Genomic DNA, 20355 nt, shown 5'->3' on the forward strand with positions numbered 1-20355 from the left:
TTGAAAATCATCTCAAATGATCAGTTAGTTTTGTTAGTAGGAGTAATAGTAACTATAAGATCAATAGAACAACTTTTTGTTCTACTGTGGGCCTACTGTGTGCTGGGTACCTCGGAGCACCTGAGTCTAACCATCTCGTGATCCTTTCAACAGCCCACTGAGGGTCACACTGTCTTCTCCTCCACGTTATGGATGAGCCTTAAGTCTGGGCCAGAAATGACACAACTTTCCCAAAGCCATATTGCTACTGAGGGGCCAGCTGGGATCTACGCCCACTCTGGTGCCAGAGCCTGTGATTGCAAACGTGGGCTGCACTAGCTGTTCAGAACAAAGGACTGTTCATGGAGGTGACACAGCTAACCCGTGAGACCCACCACCCTTTTCCCTAAGGTCATCCCGGTACAGCCTGCAGTGATGGCCCGAGTTAAGCATTTGAACTTGGTGCTGCAGAGGGCGTGTTTTAGGGACAAGATTGGTGTTAAGGGGGTCTAATGAAGCCCAGAGGGAATGGAAGGAAACAGGACTTGGGGAAATATCTGGGTCCCTGGAGCAGTGATCTCCTTTTATTTCTGTGCACCTCTCTTTCACAAAAATAAATAAATACATACATACATACATACATACATACATACAAAAAATATTTGCGGACATAGCACAAATTTAAGCAAATTTTTGATAAATTATAAACTCTACTACTCTACTAAATTATTATAAAAGGCATGCAAAAGCTAAACAGTTAAATGGATGACATGAAATATGAATAAAACTTATAATATTTTCTTCCAGCCCCTTACTGGACTATTTGTCAAACTCCCTTTGGAGAAGACTTTTTAAAGATTTGTTTATTTATTTATTGAGAGAGAGAGAGACAACACGTGTGTGCACATGTGAGTAGGGGGGGTGGGGCAAAGGGAAAAGGAGAGAAGCAGACTCCCCATTGAGCACAGAGGCCTCACTAAGGGCTCAATCCCATGATCCTGAGATCATGACTTGAGCCAAAATTTTGAGTCAGACATTTAATCAACTGAGACACCCAGGTGCCCTGGAGAAGACTTTTTAAGAAAGAGATAGGACACTGGATTTATAGCAATAATTCCTAGAATTAATCTTTAAAAGTGGGAAGATAGAAATGGTTTTTTTAATTTTTTTTAAAGATTTTCTTTATTTATTCATAAGAGATGGGAGGCAGAGACAGAAGCAGGCTTCCCGCAGAGCAGGAAGTCCAGAGTGGGACTTGATCCCAGGACCTGGGATCATGACCCTAGCTGGAGATAGACGCTGGAGATACTGATAAACCAAACTTTAGGGAAAAATACTGAACTTTACTGGGAAGATGAAGCAGAACAACAGCATATGGCAGCAGCATGAGTTTTAGACAGTTGTTGGTCACCCAGAAGGCTTAAGGTGGAGAGAAAAACAAAAGGCTGTAGTGACCCAAAATTGTCCGAGTTGTGACCCAGGAACTTCCGGGTGACATAAAGATTTGTTTATTTATTACACGGACAGCGCCATGTGGGGACAGAGCGAGGGGGAATGAGAATTCCATACAAACGTGTGAGTGGCTCTTCTCCCATCTCCAGGGGGGAAGGAAGAGATTGGGTTTACTCCAGTAAGCATGGTGATGAGTTGGTGAGGTAGGTTGACTAGATGTCTGGACACCTGAAAAAGCCAGCTAAGGGGGCTTCCTGGCCATCTTGTCAGTGTCTTATTGAAAGCTTGTCATGTGCAAGACTTTCTTTTAACAGGTTGCCAGGTGAATTGATGTACAAATCAGACTACCGGCCGCCATGTGTCATTGCTCAGGTGGTCCATGACACAGTGCCCTGCCACTAAGGGGATGCACTTAGCATTACAGACATCGTTCTGTCTTTGTTATTTTGAAATTTAGAAAATATCTTATTAATTTGTTCACCCCAAAGAGGCAATTTATTGCTTACTATGACAGTCTTTTGGTAGAGGACACAAAACTGCTTTCTTTGTTATGAAAATCAATGTGTTACACCAATTTTCTGAAAGATAGAAATGAATTGCCTCCTTCCAGCTGGGTCAGGACATAAGTGTACCCTATGTATTGGTTTTTCAATAGATTCCATTTACAGATTGTACATGTCTCTCAATACAGAAGACATTTGCTCACATTTATGTGTAGAACATTCCCGAACCTGGTCCAGGTTGCGGATGAAACCGTCACTCTGACTGGCAAGGCATAACGAAGAAGAGTTTTCCTGTAAACAATATGTGGTCATGGAAGGAATCAGCACTGCAATTCGTGGCTGATTCCAAAGGCTCTAAGAGGTGGTAGATGCACAGGCAAAGTGGTGACTTTTGCAGAGGAAGCAGGCTGGGGAGAGACAGCAAAACAGAAGTTTGAGAGGGCCCTAAAATCTCCTCCTGTGGGATTATTGGCCATTGAGCTTGAGAAAGGCTATGGTGAAAACTTGAAAGAGCATCAGATCAAACCCTTGGCCACTGGAGGTTGAAACTGACATGAGCAGCACTATCTCTATTCTTGACCCAAGGCCACAGGATGACAAGCTTTGCTTTTTCAATGTGGTCTCAAGTCTCTATACTGCCCTATAAAGAAAATAATACAAATAAATGCTGAGAGTGTAAAGTGTAAGCAGAGCTCCCCTTGGCCATTTCCTAAGTTTTGTCCACTCCGAAGTGAGTATCACTTTGGTGAGTGCATTGCAGGAAATGGCCTTAATGATCAATGGCAGACCTCCACTCCAGAGTGACATAAAAAGCAATCTGCACCTCCTTCCTGATTTGTCTGTAATGAAACTTGCTTTCCTCAGGTCCCAGCATTCGAGGCAGATAAATATGTTCCCTTTCGTTGGCTCTTACTCATACTTCAGCAAGATTTCCCATGTGCTTTCCTTGGCTGGCTGGGAAACTGGACGACAATTTATGGGATCTTAGGGGACAGGCGCGTAGAATTCCAGTGGGATCCCGGAACAGAACCTAATTGGAGATTAGAGACCATTGCGGTGCAAAGCTTTTCTTTGAGATCGAAAGAGGTGCATGTTATGCAAATATTAGCAAGTGTAAGTTCACACTGTCTATTGAAAATTTATAGACTCCTTATGGTCAAGAAGGCTGGAGGATAAGTAGATTTTGGGAAAGATTCAGGTAAATTCAGGGAGGTGGCAAATTACCCCAGGGAAAGTAGAATGGCTAAAGAGTATGGCCCAAACTTTTTAAAAAAATTTTATTCACTTATTTGACACACAGAGAGCCAGAAAGCACAAGTGGGGGGAATGGCAGAGGGAGAAGGGGAAGCAGGCTCCCCGCTGAGCAGGGAGGCAAATGTGTGGGACTCGATCCCAGGACCCTGGGATCATGACCTGAGCTGAAGGCAGACACTTAACCGACTGAGCCACCCAGGCAACCCCTGGCTCCAACTTCCAAAGATGTGTATGAGGTACCTTTGGTGGGAAGGAATGAAGATCAGCAACTGTCCTTGATTCTGCTTCTCAGGAAGGCATTGTGATGTGGTGCCCAGGACTTTGGAGACAGACACATGCTTGGTGCCCTCTGGCTCTGCCACAAAAGCAACACCTTCCAGAGGGCAGCTGCAGGCACCGGGTGGCGTCACACAGGGTCAGACCCAGGAGGCACTCAGCCACGTACCCATTCCACCATCCTGCTGGGTTTGGAAGAGCGCTATCAAAGTCCCTGCTGCTGAAGGACCATCCAGAGTGACATGTCCCATGGGGCATCCCGGCATTCCTTTACCCCTTCAGGTTGTTGGCAGCAAGGCTGGAAATTTTTTTAATTGCCTGGGAAAATGATAGCAAACAGCTCCATAAAGGAGTTTCAGAACGCAGACTTCATACTATGTTTTGAGTACATTTCATTTATTTGGCAGGTACTGACAGGGTGCTTAAGTGCCAGGTGCTGCTGCATTAGAAACGGACTTGAGAAGTTAACAGGAGGGGGCTCCAGCCCTCAACCAGCACAAAGTTGATCAATGGATGCATGTGACAGACAGAGCACTGTGACGGGGAGTACTAGGTGCTGTCATAAGAAGGGTATGCCTGGAGTTAAAGGAATACTCGGGGGGAGCCAGCACCAACACTCGGGGAGAGCTGTGGGAAATATGATGGATGCAGATGGCTCCAGAGGAAACCAGAGAACTGCTCAGATCCCTGCTTCTTAACAGCTCCAAGTGCCCGCCGCTTCAGAGTGGGGGCTGGGCGAGCAGGGAGCTGGGGTGGGCGCAGCGATGCCTAAGTTCCGACCTCAAGCCCCTGCGCTGTTTCAACTGTCCCTTTAGGAGTACAATGACATAGGATGTCACCAACGGAGGATCTACCCCTGCATCCTGGTACTGGGAAAGCACGCGAGGGCTGTGGAGCTGAAAGCAAGAGTTGGCAGTTCCAGTAATGTGTGCAGGGTTTTAAAAAACTATATACCGGAAAATATCCGGTCTTATTTGCATGTGTTTGTATCATGCACAATTTTTAACTGCAATCCTCCTTTTACCTTCTTCCCTGTTGTTAAGACTCTCCTCTCCTCACCGCTGCCTTTGTCCCTATAATACCTGTTGACAGCCTGGTGCTCATCCATGAGCTCATTCGCCTCCATCCACGCACGCATGGGGCTCTGTCACTGTTTAACAAATATGGGCTCATTTTATCTACCTCTTGATCTAGTGCTTCCCAGTTAATAATCCCTCCTGCATAACGTCCTTCTGTTTTTATCTTCATTTTTATAAAGAATGGTTTCTCACCTTTTATCAGGTGCCTTTATTTTTTTATCAAATGCATTTATTGCTATGGTCTTAAGAGTTTTTTCACAGTTAATTTAGTGATGAGGTAAATCTTATTGATTTTCTGGTCTTGAGCTCCCTTTATTTTCCTGGAATGAATCCAAGTTGGTCTCAGGATATAGTCCTTTGATAGATGCCTGACTTCTGTTATTTGCTAACATTAGTTCAGTTTCTGTTAACTAATCTGTCCTAAGCCAGATTTGTTAATAGCTTCCCCGTTCCTCCCTCTCAGGTTTGGGTATTAAAATTGTGCTCAGCTTCATCAAGTGAATTGACTTATTATTGTTTAATTGCCTGTTGCCATTTAACAGTAGAATGACAGTTATCCAGCTGCAAACCTGTCTGATCTTGGAACTCATCTTCTTAATTTTTCATTCTTGAATCATTTGGATGATTTTGTTTTCCTAGGAAATCATCGTTTCTTTTAGGTTATCAAATTGATTAGTATAAAGTGCCTTGCAGTTTAGTGATTCTTTTATATTATGCATTTGCTTTTATATCTCTGTTCCCAATCCTTATCTGTTTTGCAACTCTCTCCCTCTCTCTGTCCCCTCCTCCCTGAAACCCCCCTTTCCCCATTCCCCCTCCCTCTCCCCACCTCCTCCCACACCCCATCTTCCCCCTCTCTTATCCTTAATAGGGCATGTGAAGTTTTTTTTATTATTATTATTTCATTAGTCTTTCATAGAAACAACTTTGAGTTTATTTGCCCCTGATATTTTTTATTAGTTTAAAAATTTATCTTTATTATAACTACTTCCTTTCTTTGGATTGAGCTGCCCTTTTCTGATGGGTTTAAATGAGTACTTTCTTTTATTTAAAAAAATGTTTGAAATTGAAGACATTTGACACTAAAGTCTCCTTAGAGTATAACTTCTGGTGTCTTCTGTAAGTTTTGGTATGAAATAGTCTCCTTTCCATTGCTTTCAAGATTTTCTTCAGTCGTCTTATGATTTCTTCTTTGACTGAAGACTGTATTTCTTAACTTGTATGTAGTTTCAATTTTTTGTTACCAGGTTATCTAATTCTGATTCTACTGGATTGTGATCAAAGAACTGTTCTTTAAATCTTTAATTTGGAAGGCTTGTAAAGGTTTCCTTTGTTGCCTAGTATGCAATTAATCTTTACAAACATGGCTTTCCTTAGGTGTAAGAAAGAAATGTTTTCCGAGGGAAATAAGGATGTCTATTTTCTTTTTTTTTTTTAAGATTTTATTTATTTATTTGACAGACAGAGATCACAAGTAGGCAGAGAGGCAGGCAGAGAGTGAGAGAGAGGAGGAAGCAGGCTCCCCGCGGAGCAGAGAGACCGATGTGGGGCTCGATCCTAGGACCCTGGGATCATGACCTGAGCCGAAGGCAGAGGCTTTAACCCACTGAGCCACCCAGGCGCCCCAGGATGTCTATTTTCTGCGTGTCCTTGTTTTTCCCTCCTTCTAGTAGATACTCCCATTTGAAAAGCTAAAATTTTACCTTGTTATTGCATTTTTAGAGTCTTCAGGTATTATGTTGTTAGATGTATACCTGCTTATACCTTTTACATCTTCTTTCCAAACTCTGCCTTTAAAAATGTCCCTCTTCATCTTAGTACCTATAACTTTAGACCCAACTTGTCTGCGATGAATTTTGCCATTCCGGCTTTCTCTTTTGCATGGTATCTCCTCACCTGATACATTCTCAATCCCTTTTGCATTTTAAGTATGTTTCTTGAACAGCGTGGATCTGTAACCTCCTGATAGGCGCTTTAATAGAAAAAGTCAGTCTGTACACATTTAAATTAATGATAAACAGTCATAATTTTATTCCTCCCATCTTATTTTGTTTTTATTTTCCCCATTTTTGATGTTTTTAATCAAGTTCATTCTTTTTGTACTTGATAAATAGAGAAGTTCTTTGCATTTTTCGATGACAGCTTAATTGAGATATAATTCACAGGCCATACCACTCACCATCTAATGTGGACAATTTAATGGCTTTCACTATATTTAACTATACTATACTGAACTACCTACACATTTTCATCATCCTCAAAAGAAAACTTTAGCCATCACCACCAGTCTTAGGCAACCGCTAATCTACTTTCGGTCTCTGTAGATTTAGCTATTCTGGAAATTCCATATAAATCAAATTATGCAATACGTGGTCTTCTGTGACTGACTTCTCTCAATCAGCAGAATGTTTTCAAGGCTCCTCTGTGTCGTGGCACATATCAAAATTCTATTCCTTTTCAAGGCTGAATAATATTCCACAGGCTGGATGGATCATATTTTATTTATCTCTTCATCAGTTGATGAACATCAGGGTTGTTCTCACCTTTTCGCTATTACGAATAAACCCTAAACCTTCATGCACAAGTTTTTGTGTGGGCATAGTTTTTTTCTTGGCTCTATACACAGGAGTGATATTGGTGTGTCATATGGCAACTCTGTGTTCTGCATTTTGAGGAGCTACTAAATCATTTCTAATGTGGCTGTGCCATTTTCCAAGCCCACCAGCAATTTACAGGTTCCAGCTCTTCACATCCTTCCAACACCTGCTTTTGGGGTTTTTGATAGTAGCCATCCACGTGGGTGGGAGGTGGTATCTCACCATGGTTTTGATTTGCATTTCCCGAGTGATTAGTGATGTTGAGCATATTTACACGTGCTTATTGTCCCATATATTTTATATATACCTTATATGTATCTTTAAATATATATTATAGATTTCATATTTTATTTATATTTAAATACATATTTAAGAATGTAAATATATTTACATAAATATGTTTATATAAATATATGGTCATGTAAAATATATTTATATATACATTTATATATTAATGTATACATTTGAATATTAGAGAAATGTATATTCAAGTTCTTTGCTCATTTTTTAAGAGATTTTATTTATTTATTTGAGAGCGATTTATTGAGAGAGATCACAAGCAGGCAGAGAGGCAGGCAGAGAGAGAGGAAGAAGCAGGCTCCCTGCTGAGCAGAAAGCCCGGGGCTCGATCCCAGGACTCTGAGTTCAAGACCTGAGCGGAAGGCAGCAGCTTAACCCGCTGAGCCACCCAGGCGCCCCTCTTTGCTCATTTCTTAACTTGGTTGTCTTTTTATTTGAGTTGTAAGAATTCTTGGGTGCCTGGGTGGCTCAGTGGGTTAAGCCGCTGCCTTCGGCTCGGGTCATGATTTCAGGGTCCTGGGATCGAGGCCCGCATCGGGCTCTCTGCTCAGCAGGGAGCCTGCTTCCCTCTCTCTCTCTCTGCCTGCCTCTCCATCTACTTGTGATTTCTCTCTGTCAAATAAATATAAAAAAAAATCTAAAAAAAAAAAAAAAAGAATTCTTCACACAGTCTGCATGCATGTTCCTTATATATGACCTGCAAATATTTTCTCCCATTTAGTGGCTTGTCTTTTGACTTTGTCAATGGGGTCCTTGGAAGCACAAAACTGGGATATTTTGGTTGAGTCCCATTTATTTATTATTTTTTTTAAGTTGCTTGTACTTTGGTGTTTGGCTGAGGAGCCGTTGTTAGATTCAAGACCACTAACATTTACCTTTGTGTTTTCTTCTGAAAACTTTATCATTTTACTTTATTTTTATTTTTTAAAAGATTTTATTTATTTGAGAAAGAGACAATGAGAGAGAGCATGAGCGAGGAGAAGGTCAGAGGGAGAAGCAAGCTCTGTGGAGCTTGGAGCCTGATGCAGGACTCAATCCGGGATCTCCGGGATCATGACCTGAGCAGAAGGCAGCCATCCAACCAACTGAGCTACCCAGGCATCTCGAACTTTATCATTTTAATGCTTACACATATGTATTTGATGCATTTGGGGTTATTTTCTCTGTATGGTGTTAGGCAGGACTCCTGTTTCATTATTTGCATGTGGCTGCTTGGGAGTAAAATACTGTTCTTACCCCCATTGAATTGTTTGGGAGTCTTGTCAAACATTAGTTGACTGTAATTTATTTTCCTTTTTTTTCCCCATTGAGGCATTTCACGTGCCATGTATATTATATTTCTAGGAAAAAGGAATCCCAGGATTTTCCCTCCTGCCTGGATTCTTCCTTCTTCATGGTGCATGATGCCAGAAGAATTTTTCCATGCAGTGAAACCAAACTGAGGGGATGGAAATATTCTGCCACTTTTCTAGATCTTTCAGTTATACAAGTCTAGGGCTGGTCATGCCACACTTGTTTAACTTGCCCGTGAGGTTCACAGCAGTTTTCCCAGCTCTGTGGTCATCAATAATTTCAAATTTGCCAATGTACTCATGCTTCGTCATCACAGTGAGGAAACGGGACGATGACTTTGGTGCAGGGCCTCCTAAGAACCTGACCTTCGCCCCCCCTTTCAGCAGTGTTAATGTTCTTGAGGGCATCTGTGGGACATTTGTTCACACTGTTACTGCGGCACGGAAAGATGGCAGAAAAAGCTTTTTTCCCTTTTATTAATATTTGGTCTTGTTCTCCTTCCCTTTCTCATAACCGAATGCGTATTTCCCCTTCGTCATTTGAAAACTGCATACTGTTCTCCAGCTGTTTTCCCCAGACGAGACCTTGTGTATCAAGAATCCTTATTTCACGGTTATTATACACAATCTTAAAGATTTATGACTGTCCGCTTATTTTACACATGCATACACACGAAGCACTAAATACGGACTTTATCTGAATGGCTAAATGTTGGCCAACAGAAGCCAGTTGTAGTGGAAACTGATAGGATAAAGATATAGTCTGAAGTTTTTGTTCTTTAAAAAAAGCCTTCATGGGGCGCCTGGGTGGCTCAGTGGGTTAAGCCGCTGCCTTCGGCTCAGGTCATGATCTCAGGGTCCTGGGATCAAGTCCCATGTCGGGCTCTCTGCTCAGCAGGGAGCCTGCTTCCTCCTCTCTCTCTCTCTGCCTGCCTCTCTGCCTACTTGTGATCTCTCTGTCAAATAAATAGGTAAAATCTTTAAAAAAAAAAAAAAAAAAAAAAAAGCCTTCATGGGCTGCCTGGGTGGCTCAGTGGGCTAAAGCCTCTTGTTTTCAGCCCAGGTCATGATCCCAGGGTCCTGGGATCAAGTCCTGCATCGGATTCTCTGTTCAGTGGGGAGCCTGCTTCCCCCTCTCTGCCTGCCTCTCTGCCTACTTGTGATCTCTGTCTTTCAAATAAATAAAATCTTAAAAAAAAAAGGCCTTCATATTTTATTAAAAATTTTAGGTGTCCGAATTCAAAAGGTTAACAATATAGTACAATAATAATAATAATAATATATCATCTAATAATAAAATAATAATAATTTCTCCTGCATAGTCACTGCTGCACACTAGTAAAATGAGATGTTTCTTTTCTCTTCTTTTTTAAAGATTTTATTTATTTTATTTATTTGACAGACAGAGATTACAAGTAGGCAGAGAGGCAGGCAGAGAGAGAAGGAGGGAAGTGGGCTCCCCGCTGAGCAAAGAACCCGACGTGGGGCTTGATCCCAGCCAAAGGCAGAAGCTTAAACCACCCAGGCGCCCCGAGATGTTTATTTTCATTTGGGATTATGGAGGGGCAAGGTGTTTTTGGCTCTCCTGCTGAAGTAGGGACTCAGTCAGCATTGTCTCCACCTTTTCCCCTAATAGTAGCTCTGGAAGATGAAGACGTCCCTCCATCTCCCAGACATGAGGGTTTGACCAGGACATGGGATGTTATAAGCTCATTGACAGTCTCATGAACTAAGCCCTGGTTTATTGGTCACAGTCGTTCTCCAAGTATTTTCAGGAATAAACTTCAGGTGTTGCCCTTACTCTAATTTTTCTTTCTGAGATTTCTGACTGCAATTGCTACTTCCTGCAGTCACTCAAGGAGAAACGAGGCATGTGGCAGCGCAACAGTGTGTTTTTCTTTCAAGATGACAGAATCACTCTTGATTTCTGTACGCATCTCGGATTTTCATATACGAACATGGATTTTGGTGTCTACCCTGAGGAGATAATACATATGGTGTAAGCTACACATGTATTCTCATGACACGTCACCTGGGTTACCCAGAACTTTCTGGGCCCGGCAGAAAGGCAGAAACCCAGGTGAATTCCTCATTGTTCCAGCAGGCTGTCAGCCCTCAAAGGCCTTCTGGATGTGTTTGTGCATCGCAGTGTCTGCTGTGTAAGATACAGAAAGAGCACAGTAGTTCAGGGGGAAAATATTTAGGAACACATTTTCCAGGAGGAACCAGGATTCAGTTTGGGTGACTCTTGACCATTTTTCATCTTCTGACGACTGAAAGTGGTAGTGAATCTACAGTCATGGTTTTAACATGCATTTCAAATGTAATGTGAGTTTCTATCAACATAAAACTATAAGAACTGTCTTCCTAAAGGGCATTCATGTAAGGCCCGTTATTTTCCAGCTTGATTAATGAAAACAAAATTTTTCTGTAATGCTTTCTTCCTACTCTGTATTAGTTTTCAGGACTGGATTGAAAGTGATTTATTGTGGATAGGGTTATACCTGCTCGTGGAATTTTTTTCTGTTCCTGGGTTTTTAAAGGTGGCAGAGTTGACTTTCTGATTTTAATTCATCTTCACTAGATGAAGAATTCACAAATAGGACTTTTTCTTGAAATAACCATAGCCTGGGGGCGCTTGGGTGGCTCAGGTCATGATCTCAGGGTCCTGGGATTGAGTCCCACATCGGGCTCCCTGCTCAGTGGGGAGCCTGCTTCACTCTTTGCCTCCCCCTCTGCTTATGCTTTCTCTAATAAGTAAATAAATAAATAACCTAAAAAAAAAAGAAGTTGTATTTGACTGGAGCTTCATGTGGAGTGACAGATCAACAGAAAGACAAAGGAATAAGAGACAGGAAGCAATGAAGGAAAACACAGAGGCGCACAGTATAGACAGATGTTCCTCAGCTTATGACGGCCTCGGCTTCTAATAAACCCATTGTTCAGCTGGAAATCTCTTTAGTTGAAAATGCATGGAAAACACCTAAGCGACTGAACATCAGAGCTTAGCCCCGCCAATCTTAAATGTCTTGAGAACACTTACAGTATTGCACAGTTGGGCAAAATCCTCTAACACAAAGCCTATTTCACAATAAAGTGTCTGGTATCTCATGTAACTTACTGAACACTGCACTGAAAGCCAGAACAGGACGGTTCAAGTGTGTTGGTTGCTGACCCTCGTGATCACGTGGTTTGCCTGGGGGCTGTGCTCGCTGCCTCTGCCCAGCATTACAAAAGAGGACCCTACTGTAGATCGCCAGCCTGGGAAAAGATCCAAACTAAATGCATATTACTTCTGCACTATTATAAAAAGTCAAAAAACCATAAACTGAACCAAGGTGAAGTCAGGGATCTTCTGTACCAGGTGTGTTAGGGAAGGTCAAGTGCTCCTGTCTGGCCAGGAACCATAGTGGTATGGGGGAGTTCTACAGCGGAGAACCACTAGGACTCAAGCACCAACGGTCACAGGTTACACCAGGAAGACTGGATGCTCTTCTGTGGGCGATGAGAAGCCACGAGCGACTCAGGAAGGCTGAAGAGCTCTGGGCAGGTGGGACAGCTGAGGGCTGCAATGAAGAGGGACAGGTGGAGCTGGGAGACCAGGTGGGGAGAGCCCGCTACCCTCGAACAAAAGGCAACAAAGGTCTGGACTGGGATGATGGAGATGGTGGAAGGTAATGGGATATTCATGAAACAGAACTGGAAAGCCATGGAAATGAAATAAGAGAGGGAGGGAAAACCGTTCATGACTTTAATTGCCATCAGTATAAAACATGTTGAATTAAAATGAATTGGTATTTCTAGACCGATGATGACATCACAATAATGGAAGAAAACCAATTTTGATTTTGAGCCTGGTTAAGGAGACAGTATAGACAAGAGAAAAGCAGAGGCTCTGGAGTCACACAAATGTCACCATTGAGATACGTCCCCACTCTTCATTCCCTTCCCTGTAAACCCAGGCAAGTGACACCTGCCTCACAGCACTGGTAACAAATAGGGAAGAGCACACGTTCCCACGTTCCCGGGTCAGACAGGACAGCCAGGGATCAGCGGCACATGAGGAGGTGACAGGTGGTCACTAAACTGAGCTCAGGTGCATACACAGCATTTTACGTCACCTTGAGATGGCTCCTCTTGTGACCTCTCGAAGAAGGTGGCAGTGGTGAGGAACGAACTCCAGGAGCTTATTAGAATACATGATCTTCAGGCCGTCTGGATGAGACTCAACGATCTGCTCTACAATCACCTAGCAGAAGGAAGAGCGTTTTATTTTTATTTATTTATTTGTTTGTTTGTTTGTGTTTTTGTTTGTTTTTAAAGCACCTAAAAGAGAAGTATGAACTATACACTACAGAGAAAAGAATCGTGTAAACCTTAAAAATGCACTTCGTCCTTCCTCCTCCCCACTCAGTATGCTTTCTAAACAGGAGGTAAGTAACATTGGCATGAAAATCTAGGTCCTGGGATTTGGGAATACTGCTCCAACCCTGGGGGACACAGAGGCTGAGGGACAGAGACTGGCCTGAAGCTAAAACATCACACACACTCATCTGCTTCCCTTCTGAGCTTAAAAGCAAAATACTGTATCTGCAGACAACAGCTCTGTATCATCTTCACCCTGGCCTTATCCTCTACCGTCTCCAGAACAGGGAAAGGGCTGAGATGGAAAGTGATGGAAGAAAACACATCTTATTTTGCTTTAGTATTTAATTTTTTTTGGTGAGGCTGAGTTGCAGGAGGTGAATGACAAGCATACAAACTTAAAATACAAACGTGGCCACAGTTCATTTAATGACATGGAAACGTAAAGTACTTCCCCAATTTAGCATATTAGATTCAGTTCAATGAAAAGGGCATAAATTAAATAACTAAAATATTTTCATTTAGTGACAAAGAATAATGTGATCTTTTTCACCCCCACAGAGAGAGCTATGAACTATAATAGGATACATACAAAGAACTGACAGATCATTTACTTTTAGTAGTCTTAATGAAGCTGAGAAGATTACTGAAATTAATCCTTCAATTTCATTTCTATCACTGGGATACTGTTTCGTTTTAAAACTGGAAGCCTTTCATCCTGAAGTCATGGTGGGTAGCTTTATACTTACCAGACAGAAAGAACACTCGCACTGGCAGGTGACTGGAAGAAAGCCCTCAAACGCTGAGACTGGCTTCATGACTTCTGTCCGCTTGAACTAGATGAAACCGACGCTCTCTAAGTTGGAAGCTGCTGATTGCTGTCGGCCTCACATGGTGCAGCCCATACTCCGGCCGCTCAGAGGCAGGATACACTGACTCCCTGTATTTTACTGTATCCTTATAGGTCAAGAACACTGGGTAACCAAGTTCTGGACTTAAGGTACTACCCGGCTAACTCGCCCTTCAAAGCCCTTTATCTTTGAATATTCCCTCCCTCCCACCTTCCTAGCCTGGCAAACTCCCCCATGGTCTTCAAGACTCAGGCCACATCAATTCTGCGAAGACGCTTCCCCTCACAGACTTTCCCTGCGCACAGAGCTGTCTTCCAGCTCCTCCAGTGGGCACGGGCGCCTTGGTGGGGTCACGCTTTTCGGCAACTTCATTAACGTATAACTTATGGAAATGGAAATTGACCTGAAAATGTTCTGATCCGTACCTTCTTCCTAGGCAAGTCCCTCACCCCTACTAAATTAAGATGATCCCTGAGTTATGGCATCACTGGAAGAGACCAGAGCGCATGCCTGATTCCTGCCATGCTGATGGGCACCAAGCGGGACCAACCTTTTCTTACAACCAGAAGATCAGGAACTAAGAGCATCTTCAAGGAAGAGCCCTGAGCTCTCTCGCACCCAGTCAAGAAACAAAGCCAGATTAGATGCTCTGTGTTTGTGGAATGAGGTGCATGGGGGCACAAACCTCATCCATGTATGGTTTCACCAGTACTTGACCGACTAACGCCTCTGCATCCCGTGTCTTGTCAATTGTAGCGTAAGTCTGGAGGCAGTGCCGTATGATATCCACATTGGAAGTCTGAAGCCCTTCTAGCAGCAGGCCTCCCAGGGACTGCTGCAGCATGGCCGTAATGTGGGCTATACGCTGCAAGAACAGAGAGACCAGGAAAGAAGGTTCAGGTACCACAGTTTCTAAAAGCTCAAATATATGTGTATAATTTATATACATATGTGTTATATATATAAAGCGAGCCTCTAATTCTACCAGAATATATGTAAGATTAAAATCCCAACATTTCCTAGAGAATAACAATGAATCTCTTCTCCCCATGATTGCTTTCTTTCTTTTTTTTTTAAAGGTTTTTATTTATTTATTTGTTGAGAGAGAGCACAAGCACACAAGGAGACACAGGCAGAAAGAGAAGCAGGCTTCCTGCCAAGCAAGGAGCCCAAGGTGGGACTCAATCCCAGGACCCTGGGATCATGACCTAAGCCAGAGGCAGTGGCTTAACTGACTGAGCCACTGAGGCGTCCCCTCCCTATGATTTCTTTGAAAGTAAGTCGGCTTCATCAAAGTGAAGTTCAGACAATTACGGAATGACAAAAAGTTATTTGCCTCTTAAGCTACGGAGTAAATCTGACAAACGTGCATTTAAACCCAGTCAAGGGCTTTGGATAAATGAACTCTGACTACATCATATGATGTGTCAAGTTACATGAAATTCAGAATTAATTTTACTTGCATAGTTTGGAGACTACGCTTGTGTCTTTACACAAAATCTATCTAGTGTGACATAATGGAAGCAGGGTCCCAAGCAGGAGACACTGAAAAAAAAATAATTCAAAGCTAGCTTCAAAATCCTGTAGAGTAGCAATTATCAGGGGCAATGCTAGGTCAAACCAAAATCATCCAGGAAATTCGCAAACAGCAAATTGAAAATCGAAACCAACACTTGCTGGTCTTACTTTGTCCAGAAGAGGCATGCCTTTGCTCTGAACAGCATGAAAGTGTAACTGGTTAAATTCTGTGGCAATTCTCTCCAAAATCTGTCTAGTCCAGAGAGGGCTAGTAGAGACAATTAGAGAAATGTAATTCCCAAAGTTAAAAACCTGCCACCCCCACCGCCCCACATGCCTTACAGCGCTCAGGCACCTGCACCTGAACGCCATCAATTTTCATGACAAACTGTCTGTGCAGCAGGCCCCAGTGAAAGGGGTGAGGAGCGGGGAGGTCGTAGAAGCCACCGACGCAGCCTGGCCCGGGCCACAGGGCCCAGGCAAGGGGATGGAGCTATTTTAGGTCAGTGTGGGTACAACTGCATGATTCCTCCACGTTCCTCGGGCTCTCCCATTTGTGCCCTTCTTCTCCCTTCTTCTCCCATTCTCTAACCCCCTCCTCTCTCTTGCCCTGTCCTACCGTTCATACCCGAAGCCCCCTCTTCTTCTCTGCCTGCCTCATTCTCCCTCCCAAGTACCTCCCCAGTACCAACTACTGCTGTCTCCTCAATCAGCTAAAACTGACCGCCTAGCAGCAACCTGGGAAATCGCTCAGAGCAGCGGACTCCAAGTTTAAATTTACCCAACGGCAGAAAGAGCAAGCTCGGTGCTCCGGGAGCTGGTGAGAAATCACTCACAGTGCATCTGCCATCAAGTGGACTGGATACACTTCCCTCTTGCCCCCCACATTAGAAAGCGTCAACCCCATTCAAAAGGAGGTCGAACAGTGAAAGAAAAAAAAAAAAAACACACAACAAAGGCCCCAAAGCCCCTGCTGGGCTCTATGAGGCATCCCACATCTGAGGATGGGCAGTCAGGTAGTAAGGAAACACACTGTAAGAAAACCCAAAATCGCTGGAGACCTGCCATGGTGTGCCCCATCCCAGAGCATCAGAACTGGTGTGGAGGGAAGGCAAGCGCTTGGCACGACCAATGCAGAATCCTAATCCCAACCTCTACTGACTGATCCCATGTGCATTTCCTATTTATCCTTTTCTCGGCATTTCTGGGCCTGGCAGAGCATGATGGATTTACTGTGCACTGACGCTGCTCTGGCTTTCCTGACTCTAGAGCTCAGAGCTGCTCTTCTGGAGAAAAAAGTCCTCCAAGGTAATTCTGAGCAAGAAAGTGCACAATGTCTGTTTATCAAGGACAGTGTTGCAAAGGGACAGGATTGTAGACACAGAGCTCACTGAGGTGTTTCTATCCGATGAGCACAGCAGCAACAGCAAAGACGGGAAGAACACTGGAGGGCCAGCTCCCCAGGGGCCGAACGTGGACATGGCTGGAGGGGCTGCAGGCGCTGCCAAGGGCCGCAGTGAAGCAGAGCCGCTGGAGACACACGGGCTGCAGAAGGGCCGCGTGCAGACTGTCTGCTAAGTGTGGACGAACGGGGCAGAAGCACGAGTGCAATGGGCTAGAGACACAAGCACAGTGGAGGCTGACCACTTAGTTGAATGCCTTGATGTGAAAGGGGACAGAGACCTAGGACCAGAGAATCGCTTCCTTTGGGATGTGTCCGTTCTTAATCTCCATCATGAGACATGCGGAGCATATGGTCTCTCAAGTTCCTTCCAAATCTAAAACCTTAATTCCTAAAATTTAGAAACCTAACTCCGCCTGCAAGGGGAGGGACTGTTAGCGTCACACAACAGAGCACTCAGGGCACCAGGCGACCTTGACGCAGGCAGCCCAGCTGGTATGTGTAGGACCGGCCCCGGCTACTCCCACTGCACCACTGTGCGTCTCACAGTGCTGACAGGACCTAACTACTCATTTTCTGAGTCACTCATCTACCCTGGATGATTGAAAATTCACACCAGGAAGGGAACAAGACAATCACAGTGTAACAAAGAGAGCCATCATCTTTTTCCTATTTCATAAGTTTTTCCTTTCCTGTTTGTAAATTTCAACTGGATATGTCCTATACTGTTTCATAATAATATAATGCTGGTGCAAAATACATCAATGGTAATACTCTGGGCATGTCTAGGAAAAAAAATGAGATGGAGAAAAACCAAGATGAATGGTAGGTATGCCTTAAAGATCAACAGGACTTTGCTAGTCCTCAGGGAAGGTTATTCCAAATATACTTTTACACTGCAAGCATAATGACGTGTTGGAACTGTGGTCTATAACCAAAGCGTTTATAGGAACGTGTTATAGATTTTACCATTTCATGCTCTCCACTCTCCTGGAGCTACATTCTAGCCACAAACCTGGATTTTCTTCTTGTTCAGAAATGAATTCTAACTAAGCCGTCCCCGCCTAATTAGATTGGATGTGAAGTATTAATTTATGTGCTACTTAGTTAAAAAAAAATGCTTACCTGCTTGCTTCTAGTGCAGAGGTTTCTTTCGAACTTTGTGAATTTAAGATTTTTTCAATCTTTTCCACTGATCAAATAACTTGTATAAGCCTCAACACACACATCTATAAAAATAAAAATTAAGCAAACAAAAAACGTCACCATCTTTACTCTTAATCATCTTTATTTCCCATGCTAAATGCAGGAAAATATAAGACCAAAAGTTAACTTCAAATATATAGGGCATGCTATATTTTGAATATTTCTATGAAACACAGAATTCTCAAGAATGCAAATCTTAGTTCTAGAATAAGCATACTTCCATATTCTATTGCAAGTTTATAGAGGAAAAAAAAAACCCTAGACTTTGCTTTCTCATATTCTATACTCTTATTTCTTTTTTTCCCCATCATGAATCTTTCTATGGGCATTTCTTTCCTATTTTCTTAAAAAAGATTTGTTTATTTGAGAGAGAGAGAGACTGCATGTGCGCGTGCAGGGGAGGGGCAGAGGGAGAGAGAGAATCTCGAGCAGACATCCTGCTGAGCACAGAGCTCAATGCGGGGCTCAATCTCATGATCCTGAGATCATGACCTGAGCCAAAATCAAGAGTCGGACGTTTAACCAACTGAGCCACCAGGCGCCCCTCCATTTGTTTTCTTATGGCCCTTTATTCATGTTTTAACTTTGGCTTCCGATTGTACTGGCCCTCTCAGTTTACATGTGCATATACCTATATGCCCAAGCACCAAATCATTAAAGACCTTTTACACTACAAATATTATCAAAGAGGTTGAGGGACATTATGAAAACTCTCATCCTTAAAGAACAAAAAAATACAAAGTCATCCATTCAATAAATAATAATAATAATGAACACCCCTGGGAGCTCGATATTCATTCCAACGGGGGGTGGGGGGGCACGAGAAAATAAAGCAAGAAATACACCCTGCTCTCACAAAGCTTACTGTTTTGTCTGGAAGCGCACGACAAGCATTCTTTGGACAAAAGCTGTGAGGAGATCCAGAGGCGAATTAAACAGAAGGTCCCTCAAACAGGCTTCTCCCCACTGAGATTTTAACAAATATGCTAATAATACACATAGAAAACATTGTACAGAGCAGCAGGCGAGAGTCAGAAGCCCAGACTTCCAATGCCCGCTGTGCCCCTACATCGTTATGCTCATGAATGATATCGGGGACACTTGGAACTGGAGATAGCACTAAGGGGCACACTCCCGGGGTGAGCCCTCAGATGTACAGAGCCATTGCCTGTCTCACACACCTGAAACTAAGCCAACACCGCATGCTAACTACTGGGAATTGAAAAAATTAAAGTGAACACCAGAACATAAAGAACACAGGATCAGAAAATAACAGCAAACCTACGGCAGAATCCTGAGTTTGCTTTGGAAAGCCCACTTCTCCCCTAGTCTCTAATATAGGCCTATTTTCTTTACAGGGCCGCTGACAATTTATACAGTCATTAACTGTCAAGCGCTGCACTGACAACAGTTATCAGTTTCTTGTTCTGGAAAAAGTGGGTGATCTTGAGATCGTGTGGGTACCTCTGAAATTCTGTCTTCTTATTTCAGGTAGATAACGTGACATAATGCATAAAATGCACATGCGTGAGAGCTTTGAAAAAAAGCTAAATTTAAAAAAAAAAAAGAAAAAAAGCTGAATAGTGCTGACAAGTTCGCGGAGACAAGAGGAGAGGGCTTCAACTGGCATGCAGCATAAGAAATCTACTGGAGGGTACCTTTTTCTTCCTTATGTCCTCTTGTTTACACATTCGTTCATCTACTGCCCGAATTCCTTCACTGACTGATGACCTGAGACTCTTTAAAAGAATAATAAAGAAAATGTATTACAGACATTGTTTTGTCACATTATCAATTTCCTACATCTCATTCAATTCCACAGAAATTAATACCTGTGCACCAGTACTATGCAGATATTGAAAAAAAAAAAAAACATGATATACCAGACACAGTTACTGTTGAGGGGACTCATGACCTGGGGGCATAATGACACGAAGGCAGGGTCGCATGGCTAGAAGAAGAATGACATATACAGTGAAAGTTATGGGGATGAGGGGGCTTAGAATGGAGAACAGATAATATGAAGCAAAGTACAGGAGAGTCTGGAAATGTGACGGGGCTCGAATCGGACTCTGAAAGCCATGTGTACACAGCTGCCGAGGTGGGGAGGGGATGGGGAGCAGATGTAAGTGCACACACACTCAGGGGCAGGGTCAGACAGGCACACAGCCATGTGCACTGCAGGCTTCCTTCTGGAGAGAAGCAGAAATAGGAATGGAGGGCCAACTTCACTGAGATGAATTTTTTAGATTCTGCATATTTTGGAGAATGAAAGAATGTC

General features: G+C 43.1%; 1 protein-coding gene across 2 annotated transcripts; it reads right to left on the minus strand.

Annotated features, from left to right (window-relative positions):
* Nucleotides 1–12163: 12163 nt before the first annotated feature.
* On the minus strand, nt 12164–19808 carry LOC309857031 (conserved oligomeric Golgi complex subunit 2-like). Of its 2 annotated transcripts, none has more exons than XM_082749927.1 (4): nt 19733–19808; nt 14634–14813; nt 12854–12981; nt 12164–12298 (listed from the first exon to the last, which is right to left on the minus strand). In XM_082749927.1, the coding sequence occupies exons 1-4, from the start codon at nt 19763–19765 to the stop codon at nt 12256–12258; spliced, it is 384 nt and encodes a 127-aa protein (XP_082606053.1). In that variant the 5' UTR covers nt 19766–19808; the 3' UTR covers nt 12164–12255. The 2 variants fall into 2 exon arrangements, with proteins under 2 accessions (XP_082606053.1, XP_082606054.1); XM_082749928.1 differs by lacking the exon at nt 19733–19808 and adding an exon at nt 17994–18057.
* Nucleotides 19809–20355: the final 547 nt, after the last annotated feature.

This window comes from Mustela nivalis (assembly GCF_964662115.1).
Source record: "Mustela nivalis genome assembly, contig: HAP1_SCAFFOLD_236, whole genome shotgun sequence".
NCBI lineage: Eukaryota > Metazoa > Chordata > Mammalia > Carnivora > Mustelidae > Mustela > Mustela nivalis.